At 58.5% G+C, this 16,882-nt stretch overlaps 1 protein-coding gene across 1 annotated transcript in view; it reads right to left on the bottom strand.

The window, feature by feature from the left end:
- The window catches only part of LOC133349356 (ELKS/Rab6-interacting/CAST family member 1-like), an 85,103-nt gene extending 71,570 nt beyond the window's left edge, over window positions 1-13,533 (bottom strand). Inside the window, exons 1-5 of the mRNA XM_061562713.1 lie at window positions 13,397-13,533; window positions 7,922-9,219; window positions 6,414-6,728; window positions 3,804-3,913; window positions 2,412-2,778 (exon numbers count right to left, since the gene is read on the bottom strand). Of these exons, the coding sequence (XP_061418697.1) occupies window positions 2,412-2,778; window positions 3,804-3,913; window positions 6,414-6,728; window positions 7,922-8,266 (1,137 nt within the window). The 5' untranslated portion in view covers window positions 8,267-9,219; window positions 13,397-13,533. The remainder of the gene's footprint in view (window positions 1-2,411; window positions 2,779-3,803; window positions 3,914-6,413; window positions 6,729-7,921; window positions 9,220-13,396) is intronic.
- Between the last annotated feature and the right edge of the window lie 3,349 nt (window positions 13,534-16,882).

Raw genomic sequence — 16,882 nt, 5'->3', positions numbered from 1 at the left:
GCACAGCTGATGGACCTGCCGTTCATCTCAGCCAGTCAACCCACGGCTCCTGGGTCTGCCCCGTGACCTCATCGTGTTCGTAGCGAGCCTTGCACACTTCATGTGACGAGATCAAAGTGCACCTAGCCTGGCACAAGGGCTGTGGTGAAGTCGCCGCCACTTAGTGGCAAATTGCAGCTGTTGATGTCTATGATGTGTTATGTAAGCGGCGTATGTGTTACGTAATCGTGTGTGTGTACCAGCGTGCGTGTCGACTCAGCCTCAAATGAGTACCTGGTGTGGTGTGTAAACATCGCCACTGGGGAGACAAAGGCGGACCGGGCGTGGTGCTGGCCACCCACCCCTCGTGTACCGTGCCGGCCTTTATAGGTGCTCGCTAACAACACTTGCCCCTACAGTCTGTTAGGCTACACGGGGGATCTTTGTGTGCGTACCAGTGTGTGTGTGTGTGTACCAGTGTGTGTGTGTACATGTGTGTGTGTACCAGTGTGTGTATGTACCAGTGTGTGTAAGTGTCCCAGTGTGTGTGTGTACTAGTGTGTGTACCAGTGTGTGTGTTCATGTGTTTGTGTACCAGTGTGTGTGAGTATCCCAGTGTGTGTGTGTACGTGTGTTTGTACCAGTGTGTGTGTACCAGTGTGTGTGTACCAGTGTGTGTGTGCATGTGTGTGTGTACTAGTGTGTGTGTGTACCAGTGTGTGTGTACCAGTGTGTGTGTGTGTGTACCAGTGTGTGTGTGTGTACCAGTGTGTGTGTACCAGTGTGTGTGTGTGTGTACCAGTGTGTGTGTACCAGTGTGTGTGTACCAGTGTGTGTGTGCATGTGTGTGTGTACTAGTGTGTGTGTGTACCAGTGTGTGTGTACCAGTGTGTGTGTGTGTGTACCAGTGTGTGTGTGTACCAGTGTGTGTGTGTACTAGTGTGTGTGAGGGATCGTCACATTCGTCTACTAGCAACACAAGGGTGGGTACCCCCAACCCTCCTGCACCCCCCTGATCCCTCACCCCCAGCCGCTCAGCGCGTGCCCCTCAGCGCCAGGCGCGCAGCGACACGAGGACTCGCGCACGGGAGGGAGACCTCCACTCCCCGTCGCAACTCAACTCCCTTCCTGCATTATTGATGTGAGAGAGGGGGTTAGGAGTGGGGTGTGAGGGGGTGGAGGTTGTGGGGTGTGAGGGGGTTGGGCTGCTTTAGGGGGTAGGTGTGGTGGGTAGGGGAGGGGGCGTGAGGGGGTTACAGCTGGCAATACAAGGGGGGTATCGGAGTGTAGACGAATACCCGGAGACTACCCCCATGCATGCGTGGGGACATCACTGTAACATCCCCAGAAGTCGTGTAGACCCCCATACTGTGCCACTGTCTGTTGTGCCCGTCTCTCTCTCTGAGCCCAGGAGGGTTTGGCAGTTTCATCGATCTCTGCGTGATCCACCAACCTCCGCCTCCAGGACGCCGGCTCGCACGCGAGCATCGCCACCGCCGTCACGGTGAGCGGAGTGACGTCGCGCGGGGGGGGGGGGGGATCCCCTTCCCTACCCCCCTCACTCACCCCTGGTGCGACATCTTGCAGTGGGGTCCCCGTTACAAAGGGGACCCCCCCCCCCCGTGTAGGAAATCCTCCCCCGTCACATTCTCTGATTCTCCGATTAGAGAACGCGGTGCGTGGAGAGGGGGAGGGAGGGGGGGCTCTAATGTGGGGGGGGGGGCTCTAATGTGGGGGGGGGGGCTGCGATGGGCGTCAAGAGAGGGGGCTCACAAGAAGGCGGTGAGAGGGAGCAGAGGCGCAGCGGTTAGCGCTACGCTGCGCTACGAACCCGGCGAACCGAGATAGATTCCTGTTCACGGCCAATACCAGTTGACGGCCATCTGAACCGATCCTGGGCCTCCCCTAGGTCGACTTAGCCTCAAATGAGCACCTGGTACCGTGTGTATAAACATTGTCACTGGGGAGACAAAGGCGGAACGGCGTGGTGCTGACGACCTACCCCCTCGTGTGTGGTGTCGGCCTATAGGGGGGATCTTTGTGCGTTGTATTTGGACACCCCGCCACCTGCCCCCACCCCCCCCCGACCCCCCCCCCCCCCCAAAGGGCCCCCTGTATCCCATCTTAATCGTGAACCGCCTCAATGAAGTTCCGTGATGAGCCAGAAATCAGCCGCATGGCGCGCACCACGTGGGGCGATGGCGCCCCCTCGTGGTGCGATTCGGCCCCGCGCTGCTGGGGAGAGATCTCCTGGTGGTGGAGGTGGTGATGGCAGGCGAGGATGATCATCGCACACCCTACATCACGACACCACAATCACCCTCCCCATCACCCTCCCCATCAACCTATCCAGCATTCCTTCCACCGAGGTTGGGGTCGGAGGTCGTGGTGATGGTGGGTGACCCATGGCCCCCCCTCCGCCCAAGCCCCACCTCTCGGCACTGCTGGTTCTCCCTCTCCCGCTGCTCCAGCATCAGCTGGAGGCGCGAGATCTGCGCGTCCGCGTCCGCCAGCTGGTGCCGCGCCCGTTCCTCCCCCTCGGTGGTGCCGCCGTCCCCCTCGTCGCAGAGGGGATCCACGCCGACCCCCGAGGACCCCCCTCCGGAGCGACCCCCCTCCTGGATCATGTCGAGCAGCTTGCGGATGGACTCGTCGCGCGATCCCAGCGTCTGCTTCTGCGTCTCGATTCGCAGCTCCATCTCCTCCAGGGTCTGTCGCAGCAGGTAGAGCTCCTTGGCCTGGCGCTCGTGCTCGGCCCGCAGCCTCTGCACGCTCTCCTCCGAGGGCAGGTCCCCCGCGCTGGGCCAGGCAGTCATGGGCGGCAGTGGCAGTCACACGCAGGGAGTCACGGGAGGGGGGGGGGGGCAGTCGTGGCAGGAAGGGAGAAGACGGCGGTGGCGGTCACGGGGGAGTTGCTCACGTGGGGAAATCACGGAGGTGGTGGCGGTCACGGGGAGTTGGTCACGTGGGGAAATAACGGAGGTGGTGGCGGTCACAGGGGAGTTGGTCGCGTGGGGAAATCACGGAGACGGTGGCGGTCACAGGGGAATGGGTCACGTAGGGAAATCATGGAGGTGGTGGCGGTCACGGGGGAGTTGGTCACGTGGGGAAATCACGGAGGTGGTGGCGGTCACGGGGGAGTTGGTCACGTGGGGAAATCACGGAGGTGGTGGCGGTCACGGGGGAGTTGGTCACGTGGGGAAATCACGGAGGTGGTGGCGGTCACGGGGGAGTTTGTCACGTGGGGAAATCACGGAGGTGGTGGCGGTCACGGGGGAGTTGGTCACGTGGAGAAATCACGGAGGTGGTGGCGGTCACGGGGGACAGGCTGGCGATCACGTTGGGGAGGCGGGGGCAGGGCAGACGTCACGGCAAGTGCTGGTGGGGTGGCATTGGTGGGGAGCCGTTAGGTGCATCGGTGTGTCCAGGTTCAAGTTCAAGTTCATTTATTAGGTATAGCCCTGTGAGCCATTCAGCTCTTGAATCGGGTGCAACCGCAGTCCGCTTGCGTGCGTATGGATTCAGGTGCGACCACGCGTGGCCAGGTACTCTCAAGAGCTCACAGGTGTGTCTGGCGTGTTCACAGGTGTCCACGCGTGGCATGGGCATGCGTAGTCAGATGCTTCCCAGGTGCCTTCACGTCCCGCAGGGGACGTGAAGGCCATGCGTACACAAATAAAAAGATCCCCCGTATAGCCTCGCTAGACTGTTGGGGCAAGTGCTGTGAGCGAGCACCTGTGCGTACGCACACACGGCTCGTGTCTCACGCGTTGCGACTGTGTGCCCAGGTGAGTTCGGGGGGCGGGGGGCCAGGTGAGTCTCACCTGCCGCCGGGGCCCGAGCAGCGCGCGCGCCCGTCCGCGGAGAAGAGCGGCGTGAGGTCGCGCGAGGAGCGGAGCTCTTCCTGCAAGGCGTGCACGGTCATCTGCATGGTCTGCGCGCACACACACACAGCATCGACATCGTCAGCAGCAGCTTCGGTAAGCATCATCAGCAGCATCGTAATCAGCAGAGGCATCGACAGCGGCAGCATCATCAGCAACAGCATCGACATCATCAGGATGATTGTCATCAGCGTCAACGTCTATTTCACTGTTATTACCGTCATCATCGTCAGCATCGTCAGCATCATCATCAGCAGCAGCATCATCGTCGTTAAAGCTGAGTCGACCTCCTCACGCACGCGATTCGCTCCGCGTGTCGCGATCTCTAGAGTCGATTAATTATTCGTTGATTAACCGATGGACGATGATGACGATGATGATGCACCGTGCTGGATATGGTGCAGTACCCAGCATTAGGCAGCAGATGGCAGTGTTGCGCTGTGCTCAAGTGTTGCTACCTCTGCCCTCTCTCAGGATTACGAAGGAAGGAGGTCCATTGCCCGAAACGTCGTCTATTCTATACATTTCCTTTGAAGGTTGCAGTGTCGTTGACACGGAATGTGTTGAGTTTGTAAAAAAAAAAAGTTGTTTGTGCTTTTGCACCTCAGTCAAGCAGCGGGAGAATCTTCCAAATGACGCGTGCGTTCGGCATTGCAGTGACCGATTTCTACGGAATTTAAGACGCACCCCAAACATGAACCCGGCGTCAATAAAGTCACACAAAGTTGGTCACACGCAGCACGCACATCTACCGGATTATAAGACGCATGCCCAAACGTTTGCTCTCGCATACGTGTGTGGGGGAGGGGTGCGTCTTATAATCCGGAGAATATGATCAACAATATGTTTACCCAGCTTAAATAAACACTCCAAGCCTGGGGCGTGTCATTCAGACGCTGTCTTCTCGACAGACCTGTTTCTTAACCTAAGGACGGCTGCTTGCGTTGTGGCCGAAACGTCGTGAGAATTATTTTATGTTTTATTTTTATTATTCTATTACTTCCCTTCTACGTGACTTTACCGAAAGAACCAAGAAGATGAATCCCTGCAGTCACGAAAGCTTTAAATCGAAATATGTAAAGCATCACACGCGCTCATGGTATGGTTTGGGGGAGTCGGCCAAAGCACCCACTGGAATGACCATCCGGTGCAGGGGCGAAAGCCTGCAATTGCACGGCTGCGCCTTTATCTGATGTACACGTGTATTGCATACACAATGCTCCCAGCATTAATGATGGGGGTCAGAGTAGGGCGTTGGGTTTATGTGTTTGTGTGTGGGGGGTGAAGATGTAGGCTTGTTCTATGTCTCCCATAGGTCGACTCAGCCTTAAATTAGAACCTTCAGAATATGTGTGAACATCTCAGTGGGGAGACAAAGGCGGCCGGGGCACGGAGGGTGGCCAGGCCACCCCATCGTGCGCTAATTCGTCCTTAACATTCTAGACGACAATAACAACCACAACAACGATTTACAGACCCCGCAATTAGCGGCTGGCGGTTAATTGACCATACTTCACCACCAGCTGCACCACGCCCATGGGTGTCTCTGTGTGACTCATCAGAAGGAAGTCATCTCGAGACGCGGTGACGTCGGAGTCACTGGACTTGCAGACCTCATGGATGGGGGTCCGCGGGTGGGGATGGAGGGGGGGGGGGTAGTTGGGGTGGTGGGGGGCGATGGGGGGAGGGAGAGTTCAGGGTGGGCGAGGTGAAGGGGGTTTCAGGGGTTGGGGATACGGGGACGTTTAAGGGCATTAGATGTTGGCGGCATTCCGAGGATGGGGGAGGGGGTCAGAGGATGGGGGGGGGGTCAGAGGATGGGGGAGGGGGTCAGAGGATGGGAGATGGCGTCACAGGATGGATGATGAGGTGGGAGGTGTTAAGGGCGGGGGGGGGGTGGTGTTGAGAGTGGAGGTGGTGGGGGGGGAGCCGAGGGGATGCTCGCGCTATAATTGGGTCGGGAGAGCGCGCCCAGCGAGCTCTATAAATAGAGGCGAGGGGAGGGGTGCAGAAGAGAGGGGCGGGGGTGGGGGCACGTGCCAGGGATGTGCAGGACCCCAGGAGGGTCTCTGCAGCCTTTGCGCCTGCGTGTGTCTCGGTGCGTCTCTCTGTACGCGTGTTTACATGTGTGTGTGTATGTCTTCGTGTGTCTGTAGATGGGACGTTTAAACATCAGCACTGGGGAGACAAAGGCGGTCGGGCGTAGTGCTGCTGGCCACACCGCTTCCTCGTGTGTGCATGTGCGCGTGCTGGCCACCCATCCCAATGTGTGCGGTTCCGGCCTGCCTCGGTGCTTGCTAACAGCGCTTGTCACAACAGTCTAAGGCTACACGGGGGATCTCTGTTGCGTGCGTGTGCGCGCGCCGCTGTCATTTGTTCGCGAGCGGGGAATCGAACTCGGATCGCCGGGTTCGTAGCGCAGCGCGCCAACTGCAGCGCCACCGCTCGGCCTTCACGGGTGCTACTCGCTGGCAGCGCTCGCCCCAACGATCTGTGCGGGCTATCCCTGGGGGGGGGTCTCTGCCTCTGATCCACACTCTCCGTGCTCACCTGGTGCTCGTCCTGAGCCACCCGGAGCTGCTCGCGGAGCATCGCGATGCGAGCCGCCTCCTCCTTGCGCAGCGCCCTCTCCCGCTTGAGCTCGGGGCTCCAGAACGTCTTGATGGAGTTCATGGAGGAGCCCAGCTTGTTGTCCTTGGCGTCCAGCTCTCGTCTCAGAGCCTCGTTCTCGCACAGCAGCTCCTTCAGCTGGCCCTGCGCCCCCGGCCGCACCACGTGCTGCTGCTGCTGGTGGTGGTGGTGCACGGACAGCCCCAGGCCTCCGGGTCCCGCCAGCTCCCCCAGGGCTGCGTGCAGAGCTTCCACCTGCAAACGGAGGTCGCGTTGTTATAAACACGCTTTGCTGGCTGCAGGGAGGGAGGGACTGACTGTCACGTGCAAGGGACGTGGGGGCTGCTGTGATTATTATTATTATCATTAGCCTGGCCTGGAACGGTGTAGGTGAGGGTTGGTGGGTCACCGCAGATATGTTGTGAAAGTCCCTTCCAGCGGGCGTCGGGGAGGTGCCGTACCCTGGCTCGCCAGGAGACGGCAGTGCAGCAATTGAACTAATCGTCATCTGTTAATATCTGTACGGGGATTGAGTACTGCCCCCTTGCTCACGTGTGTCTTCTCCGAGTGCTCTGGTTTCCTCCCACTCGGTTCATAAACACTCAACCCGCGCCTGCTCCACCCACACACACCCAGCCGACTCACCTGAACATCTCCCACCCACACACACCCGGCCCACCCACACACACCTCTCCCACCCACACACACCTGTCCCACCCACACACACCCAGCCCACTCACCCGAACCTCTCCCACCCACACACACCTGTCCCACCCACACACACCCAGCCCACTCATCCACACCCAGCCCACCCACACACACCTGCCCCATACACACCCGGCCCACTCACCCGAACCTCTCCCACCCACACACACCCGGCCCACCCACACACACCCAGCCCACTCATCCACACCCAGCCCACCCACACACACCTGTCCCACCCACACACACCCAGCCCACTCACCCGAACCTCTCCCACCCACACACACCCGGCCCACTCATCCACACCCAGCCCACCCACACACACCCAGCCCACTCACCCGAACCTCTCCCCCCCACACACACCTGTCCCACCCACACACGCCCGGCCCACCCACACACACCTGTCCCACCCATACACACCCAGCCCACTCATCCACACCCAGCCCACCCACACACACCCAGCCCACTCACACGCACCTCTCCCACCCACACACACCCAGCCCACTCATCCCACCTCTCCCACCCACACACATCCAGCCCACTCACTCACCCAGCCCACTCACCCCCACCTCTCCCACCCACCCACCCACACACACCCAGCCCACTCACTCACCCAGCCCACTCACCCGCACCTGTCCCACCCACACACACCCAGCCCACTCACTCACCCAGCCCACTCACTAACCCAGCCCACTCACACGCACCTGTCCCACCACCCACACACACCTGGCTCGCATCTGGCCCACCTGCCCGCTGGCCGCCGCGATGTTGGGGCTGCTGCCCATGGTGGTGACGCGGCCGCCGTACGAGAGGCGCGCCTGGAGCGCTCCGGGCCCTCGGCCCAGCGTCACCACGCTCTTGACGGGCAGCGGCGACGCGTGCAGGCCCGTCATGTCGTGCTCGCCCAGGTACATGGGCCCCGAGGTGGCGTAGGCCGCGTTGAGCGACTGGATGTTCTCCATGGAGAGGGTGCGGCCCGAGCCCGCCCCGTCGCCAGCGCTCCCCGCGCGGCGGTGCCCGAGGCGGGGAGACCGCGGCAGCCGCGGGGAGCGCGCCGGGCTCTGCCCCAGAGAACGCCCGCTGCCGAACATGGCTCCGCCGGGTCCCGTGGAGCGTCCCGTGGAGGGTCTCGCCTGGAGGGTCCCGTGGGAGGTCCCCTGGAGGGTCCCGTGGGGGGTCCCCTGGAGGGTCCCGTGGAGGGTCCCGTGGAGGGTCTCGCCTGGAGGGTCCCGTGGAGGGTCCCGTGGAGATTCCTCCCCAATTCCTTTTCCTGCTGCTGCTGCTGCTGCTGCTCTCAGCTGCTTCTGCTTTGCCGATCCTCACCCCGTCCTGCTGCTGCAAACCTCGCTCCTCCTACGGTTGCTGCGCTTCCTCCATCTGCCGCTGACCTCCTGCTGCTCCTCCTGCTGCCCCTGCTCCTGCTCCTCCTGCTGCTCCTACTACGGCCCCTGCTCCTCCTGCTGCTCCTGCTGCTCCTCCTGCTGCCCCCTGCTCCTGCTCCTCCTGCTGCTCCTACTACGGCCCCTGCTCCTCCTGCCGTTACTGCTGCAGATGCTCTTCCCGACGCTCCTCCTCGTGTCGCTGCACTTCTACTCTTCCCGCTGTTGCAACTCCTGTCTCTGCTCTTCCTCTGTATGTTCTTCTTGCTGCTACTGCTGCTGCCCTCCCTATATTGGCCCTGCTTGTTTCTCTTACTTCTGCAGCTGTTGCTGTACCTGATGTTACTGATCCCTTCCTGCTGCTGCTTCCCCTCCTGTTGCTCCAACTACTGCTTCTCTCGCTGCTCTTTCGAGCTCCTCTTCTGCCTCTGCTCCTGATTACCCTGCTGCTGCGGCGGCGGCGCCGTCTCTTCCTCCTCCTGCAAATGCTCCCCCTGCTCCTTCTGCTGCTCCTGCTCCTCCTGCTCCCCCTGCTCCCACTCCGCCCCGTCTCCCGCTGCGTCTCCTGCTACTGAAGCCGGAGCCTCGCACCCGCACGCCTCACGGGCGGGGGGAGCGCCGGGGGTGGCGCGCCGGGAGGTCGCGGCGCGGGGTCGCGGTCATCCCTGCTCAGCCACGCACACACAGGCACGCACACACGCACACACACGCACGCACACACAGGCACGCACACACACGCACACACACGCACGCACACACAGGCACGCACACACACGCACGCACACACAGGCACGCACACACACACGCACACACACGCACGCACACAGGCACACATACACACACGCACACACAGGCACGCACACACACACGCACACACACGCACGCACACACAGGCACACATACACAGGCACGCACACGCACGCACACACACGCAGGCACGCACACACAGGCACGCACGCACACGCAGGCACGCACGCACAGGCACGCATACACAGGCGCGCACACACAGACACGCACACACACGACTTAATAGATTGTTGGAGAAAGTGCTGTTAGCGAGCACCTATGAAAGCCAGCACGGTACACGAGGGGGTGGGTGGCGAGCACCACGCCTGGGTCATCGTTGTCTCCCGAGTGGCGATGTTTATACATCGCACCAGGTATTTATTTTGAGGCTGAGTCGACCTAGGGGAGGCCCGAGACCGGTTCTGATAATCGACGCTGGTGTGGGTCGTGAGCGGGAATCGAACTCGGGACACCGAGGTGCGTAGCGCAGTGCGCTATCGATCCCCACACACGCGCAATAATAATCAACAAATATGGCAATCGTCATCAGCTACATGTTCAATTCACTGCTGGATCAACAATCCACCCAGCACCAGCACGCACACCAATGTCAACGCCCAACGCTACATCATAATCATCATTATAATACTTACTACGTATTACTGCGTTATTACTGCTTCACGATTGCTGTAGAAATAAATCGTCACGTTCATTCACGTGACAATTTTTATAATTTGCTATGTCGTTCGGAGGGGCCGGGGGGGTTACGACACACATTTTATTTACGATATCTGACCCAAACAAAAATTATGAATCAATCAGTTATTCCCGCTCCATGTACTGAGAGAAGAGAGGCCACGCGCATTTCGACGCGAAGAAAAGATTGATTAAGTCACGGACTGCTGGAAACCGATGTCACGTGACCCATCCAGCGGTGGATCGATCATGGCTATGATGATGATGGAATCAATCGATATTTTTGCCCTCTCCAAAACCGATTCGCTGTGTTCAGCACTGCCACAGAGACAGTGGGGGTCAGGAAGGAGCGGAGGATAAACGCGATGTCGTCGGGATGGGGGGTCGGCAAGGCTGGACAGAGCGAGTGGCTGGGTGGGGGGTGGGTGAGGGGAGCTGAGTGGACCCCCCCCCCCCGCCCGCTGCCCCCCACGGGCCCCCCTCAGTCTGTGCCTCCATCACCCCCGCGCTCAAGGGCGTCCGGTCCACGCGTTGAGGTCAACGGCGCGACCCCTTCTCCCCCCCCCACGATCGTGTGCAGGCCCCCCATGCCCCCCATGCCCCCATGCCCCCCTCCTCCACGGGCCGTGTGCTCCCTGCTGGCCCCTCCCCTCCCGCTGGCGCGATGCCCGCGCATGAGTGGAGGGGCGCGCGCGCGCGTCCCGTGGTGATGAGCGGCGCTCTCATCGCGATAACGACGCGAGGGCGAGGGGGGCTGGGGGAAGAGGGGAGGGAGGGGGGAGCAGGGGGCATGTCGAGGAAGGAGGACGAGAAGGAGCTGATGGAACAGGACGATGGTGGTGGTGGTGGTGATGATGATGATGAGAAGCGAATGGAGGAGGAGGAAGGAGCGTGATGATGGTGACAGTGATGAAGAGCGAATAGAAGTCTCCTCCTATTATATCGGGAAGATGCAAGGGGAGGGAGGAAAACGAAAATCGGACAGGCTAAGGAGGGGGAAGCAGGAGGAGGAAGAGAGAGACATAGAAGAATTGAGGAAGCAAGCAGAGGATGAGGGTACATGGTGATGATGATGATGAGGAATCGTGACGATGAGGCGAGAGGGCGAGTGAGGGGGGAGGAGAGCGATGGAGGCCGGGCGCGCCTCCGACACGCTCCCGTGCCGCGCAGCGCGCGCGCGCCGCCCGCATGCGAATTGCGGGCGCAGCCACACGGCACGTTCGCCTCGGCGCTCTCCTTTGTCTCGCGCGAAACAAACCGAACACACGGCACCCCGCGTCCATTACACAACAACAACAACAAATCGTCAACATCAACAACAGCAGCAGCAGCAGAGTCTAACGTCGCAGCGCAGGGAAGATGATACACACGGGGCCTTCCGACACATCCCTGCTCCCCCCTCCCCTCGCAGGGAGCCATCCTCCTCCCTCCGCCCCCTCGCGATGCGCGCCGCGCGAGACGCGATGCAGGTGCGATGGAGACGATGGTTGTGGTTGATGGTGGTTTTTAGTAATGGTGGTGATGGTGGTCGTAGTGGTGGTGATGATGGTGGTGATGGTGGTTGTAGTGGTGGTGATGATGGTGGTGGTGATGGTGGTGGTGATGATGGTGGTGGTAGTGATGGTGGTGGTGATGGTGGTTGTAGTGGTGGTGGTGATGGTGGTTGTAGTGATGGTGGTTGTGGTGGTGGTGGTGGTGATGATGATGGTGGTGGTGATGGTGGTGGTGGTAGTGATGGTGGTGATGGTGGTGGTGATGGCGGTGATGGTTGTGGTGGTGATGGTGGTGATGATGGTGGTGGTGATGGTAGTGATGGTGATGGTGGTGATGGTGGTGGTGGTGATGGTGGTGGTGATGGTAGTGATGGTGGTGGTGATGATGATGGTGGTGGTAGTGATGGTGATGATGGTGGTGATGGTGGTGGTGATGGTGGTGGTGATGGTGGTGATGGTGGTGATGGTGGTGGTGGTGATGGTGGTGGTGATGGTGAATGTGGTGATGGCGGTGGTGATAGTGATGTTGACGGTGGTGATAGTTGTGGTGGTGACGGTGGTGGTGATGGTGGTGGTGGTGATGGTGGTGGTAGTGATGGTGATGGTGGTGATGGTGGTGGTAGTGATGGTGATGATGGTGGTGGTGATGGTGGTGATGGTGGTGGTTATGGTGGTGGTGATGGTGGTAGTGATGGTGGTGATGGTGATGGTGGTGGTGATGGTGGTTATACTTCACTCCGGCACGCCGCGCCGGTTGGAGCCGCCGCACTGCGCCGAACCGGGCGCCCGAGGTGCGTGTGGGGGGGGGGGGGGGTGGGGGGCAGCAGAGGAGATGGGGGCAGTCGAGCACCCGTTGATGTAGCTGCCCGGCCTATTCCTACCGCTACCCCCTAACATCAATACCATGCCGACCGCTAGCCCCTAACACCAACTATTCCTAACCCGAACATTATCAACACTTTCCCTTCCACCAACACCTATGCATAACCCTTCCCATATCCACAGCGCTAACGCTTCCCTAACAACAGCGCTAACCGTATCCCCTGGCCCTATTGCAAACCCCTCTTCCCTGAGCTTGCCCGAGCGAATCCGAGCCACCCGGCCGAGCTGCACGAGCCATCATCCCGGCTCGCAGCAGCAGCAGCACCGTTGTGTTGTATCAGCATAAGCTATAGCAACACAATCATCACTTGCATCATCATCACTAGCATTATCATCATCACCGCCATTGTATTATTGTATTATCATTATTCGCAAGAGCAGCGGAAGCAGTGAAAGCATCTTCAGCATCAGAAACATCATCAGCAGCAGCACCACCATTGCATTGTATCATCATCTGCAGCAGCAGCGGCGACGGTAACAGCAAGGGCATCATTGTTGTCATCATCATCAGCAGCAGCAGCATCGTTATCATCATCACGATCAGCATCATCATCACGATCAGCATCATCATCATCAGCAGCAGCATCACCATCATCACACGTACCCACCCGGGACCGCACACCGCGTACGCCCAGCCTCCTCGACGACCCCCACCCATCCCACCGCGCACCCTCCTCTCTCTGCTTCCCCGGGGCCTCGACCCCCCCCCCCCCTCCCGATCGCCCCCCCCCCCTCCACCGCCTCCTTGCTCGCTGCTTCACCGGTCCGGTAGCGCTGCTGCGCGGTGGAGCGTCTCGTGCGCGACCCCCTCGATGCGGACCCCCCCCCCCCCCCCGGTCTCTGTCGTCTACGCCGTGCGGAACGGGCGGGCCGAGCGGGCGGCCGAGCGGCTGATGGAGCGGCCGAGCGGCTGATGGAGCGGCCGAGCGGCTGATGGAGCGAGCGAGCGGCTGATGGAGCGAGCGAGCGAGCGGCTCCTCCTTACCCGCACCGGGCGCTCCGTGGCCGCGCCGTCGTGCTGGATTCATGGTCCGGCCAGCTCGCCTGACGTCACGGGCCAGCCAGCGCCGCGTCACGTTGAGCAATCCGCTTGCCTTGTGTGTGTGAGTGTGTGAGAGTGTGTGAATGTGTGTATGAGTGTGCGTGTGAATGTGTGTGTGAGTGAATGTGTGTGTGAGAGAGAGAGAGAGGTCTCATTGGTCGGGATGAAATAATGAATCAATGGAGAGATATTATAGGCTCGTTGGATTTTTCTTCTTCTCGTGACCGTGTTGTAAATTAAAATCATAATGACGACGGGTGATGATGTTGATGGATGTAATTTTGAACGCCTTCTGTTGTATTCTAGAGTCGTGTTTAACGCATTGAGAGATAATCTGGAGATCTTACACCGTAATTGAAAAAGCGAAACACCCGAGCTAATGATTACTCTGGGTTGTTTATTTATTTATTGTAATTATATAATATTGCATTATAGTGAGGTCCCCCATACCTTCAAAGTGCGGGGTCGGGGAGGGGGGCTATACGCATCTGGCAGTTCACTAGCATTCATTCTAACGAGCCTGACTCCTGCTGATGAGACACTGCGTGTCGAAACCGAATAAATGCTGCTGAAATGATGCCCTCCTTGACAAAAGACAGTGGAGTCGATGGGAATGTGTAACATATATTTTCAAAATCTGGAAAAACAGATATGGAGAGGATCCGTATTGCTTATACGAATATTATTTTAAGAAATAAGTGTTGCTGGCTGGCTGGCAGGACGTCACGTCTAGAAGAAGGGAGAGACGGACGGTAGGTCACGTCGAAAAGTCGTGTGGGCTGCTCGTCTGTTTTAAAACAAATTATAACGCATTCGTAAATAACACTTTGGTCTTAAAAGGGGGGGGGGGGGATATAGGAGGCGACGTTTCGGACAATGGCTCTTATTCATTGATTGGCGGCGAGACCCTGCCTGCTGGTCGTCGTCTCGACCACCGCATCATCATCATCAGCGGAAGAGAGGGATTGGAGCGGTGCGTGCTGGGCCATTCCCAGCTCGGCGGCGGTTGTGGACACGCTGCACGTGGCCGTCTGCAATCCAGCCCTGTGGAGGCAGCAGCGAGGGTTTGTGGGTCGCACACAAGAGGTGTGGGGAAATTCCCTTCCCGAGGGTGGGCGTCGAGGAGGTCCCCATACCCCGGCTCGCCGGGAGAAAGAAGTAAAGCAAGTGAACTTATCGCCATCTGCCTCCATCTGAATGGGGATAAAGAGCGTTGCCATCTCGAGCAACACGTGCGTTTTCTCCGGGTGCTCCGGTTTCCTCCCCACGTGGTATTTTTTTAAAATAATAAACACACTCATCATTAATTGGCTGAAAACATTTTACGAATAGAAACCAAACGTAGCAGAAGCAGGACCCTCCTGAAAAAGAGCCCTACGACTCAGCGTGGCGCTCGTGCATACACGAGTACATTACAGAGAGACAAGATGAGGAACACATGGACAATATGTATTTAGTGGGAGCTGGCTGGCATTCTATCGTACGAGTTGCCACGATCTTACTCGTGAGCAGCTAAAAGCCATTCGTGGCATAACGTGGTTGGCATTGACTCTGGTGGAACCAATGACTTTGGGCCCCATGTCCAGCTCCCCTCCCCCTCCCCCGCACCCTTCCCCCTCCCCCGCACCCATCCCCCTCCCCCGCACCATCCCCTCTTCATAGCCCGGCGCCTGGGCCCCTCCCGCCGATAGGACCCGGTGCAGTTGCACTGCCTGCACACTTAACAAAATAAAATCGTCAAAATCACTGGGGCCTTAAAAGGCACCGTATATAATAGGCGACGTTTTGGGCAACGAGCCTTCTTCATTCCTTGTGCGCCACTGTCAACGCAGCCTCACCAAATAATTTGGTTCATTCCAAGCGGAATAGTTTCCTTTGCCGTTCCTTGCTCAGCGTAACCATATTGGGTCTGGAACGTGTCCTGTGTCAGCAGCAGCACTGCATAGCGCCAACACGAGAATGCGTGCTGCTGAACCTTGCACAGCAAGCAATACGATAATACACAGAGCGTAACGGCAATAACAAGCGTCATTATATAGAGCCAGTTGTAAATCCACCGCTGGATGACGGCATCCCCATGGCCCGTTGGTCATTTGGCGTTGTTTAACCATACTTCACCACACTCGTCAGTGCGGGTTGGTGATGGGGACCTCAAGGATCGCGGCCGATATTGTCCGTGGCCCGCAATCGAACTGAGGTGGCCGGGTTCATAGCGAAGTGCGCTAACCACTGCGCCACCATTCCAGCCCCTGCGTGTACAAGGTCTACTTAAAACATATTTCAAACGGGCTCACGAATCTACTTGCTACACTGATATCTGTTGGCCACCTCGCAACTCAGCAGGGCTTGGGAGTCTCACAAATCTCTCCGTGATCCACCAACCCTTATCTTAACAGCGCAGGCTCACAGGTGGGGCTGTACGGATGAACGGCTCCGGTGGCTTCTACCGGAGCAAGAGCCCGTGGCATTAGAGGTAAGTGTTCAGGATTTAAAAACCCCTTTCAGTATAGGGCCCTGATACATTGGGACGTTTGGCCAGTCCCGCTAGCGAGAGTCTCTGGCTCTGTGTGCGAGACACCCCGGAGACAAGCCCAGCGCCGCGCCGCTCCACACCAGGGGGAGGCTCTCGGCACCGCCTCCCCCTGGCCACGCCTCGCAGCCCCCAACGCCGACAGCGCCTGGGCAAGAAGCCCCTGCGTGGTTGGTCACCCATCCAAGAAGCCCTCTCATGGCTCGCACCCGCTTAGCTTCAGAGATCTGGCGAGAGCGGGCACGCATCCCATGCGATTGTGTCATAGCCAATTGCTCCTCTTCCAACGTTGAATGATATACCCTGTGACGGTGTCATAAGTTGAGGCAAGGGTTGGTGGATCAAGAAGAGATTTGCGAAATGTGATTTTGTTGTGTGTGTGAAATGCCATCGTCACCGTCAGCCATGGTCAATCCACTGCTGGATGAAGGCCTCTTCAAGCAGCCGCCACCTCTCACGATCCTGCTCATGTAATATCCTGCCCGGCACTTGCACATCAATGGATTCAATCGCTCCATCTCATCAGCTCATGCCCTCTCGCATGCCTGACATTCCAAATGCAAACAGACGGTCAAGGTTCAAATCAACCGCCTGTGCGCGGTGGCCAGGAGATGGCAGCACAGCAATACTCTGCAATGTTTATTTATTCAGCATCCACATTTATTTGAGAACTGATCATTATTGTGTTTCGTTTGTTGTCCTTTCCACCGCACCTCCGATTTGCACGGTTGGCTACGCACTGCGAGAAAGTTCAACATACGTGCATTCAACAGCATCTCAATACGAAAGGGAGTTAAAAGTATTTACATGTTTAGGTAGGGCGCCATGCATCACACTTCATAAAATAACTAATAAAACTATTGCATTTTACCAGGTAAGGCCCACTGAGCTAAACAGCT

This window comes from Lethenteron reissneri, chromosome 30, assembly GCF_015708825.2.
Source record: "Lethenteron reissneri isolate LAM-NWPU_2019-01 chromosome 30, ASM1570882v1, whole genome shotgun sequence".
NCBI lineage: Eukaryota > Metazoa > Chordata > Hyperoartia > Petromyzontiformes > Petromyzontidae > Lethenteron > Lethenteron reissneri.
The sequence above is the reverse complement of the archived record's forward strand: the minus strand, read 5'-3'. Positions and strand labels throughout refer to the sequence as shown.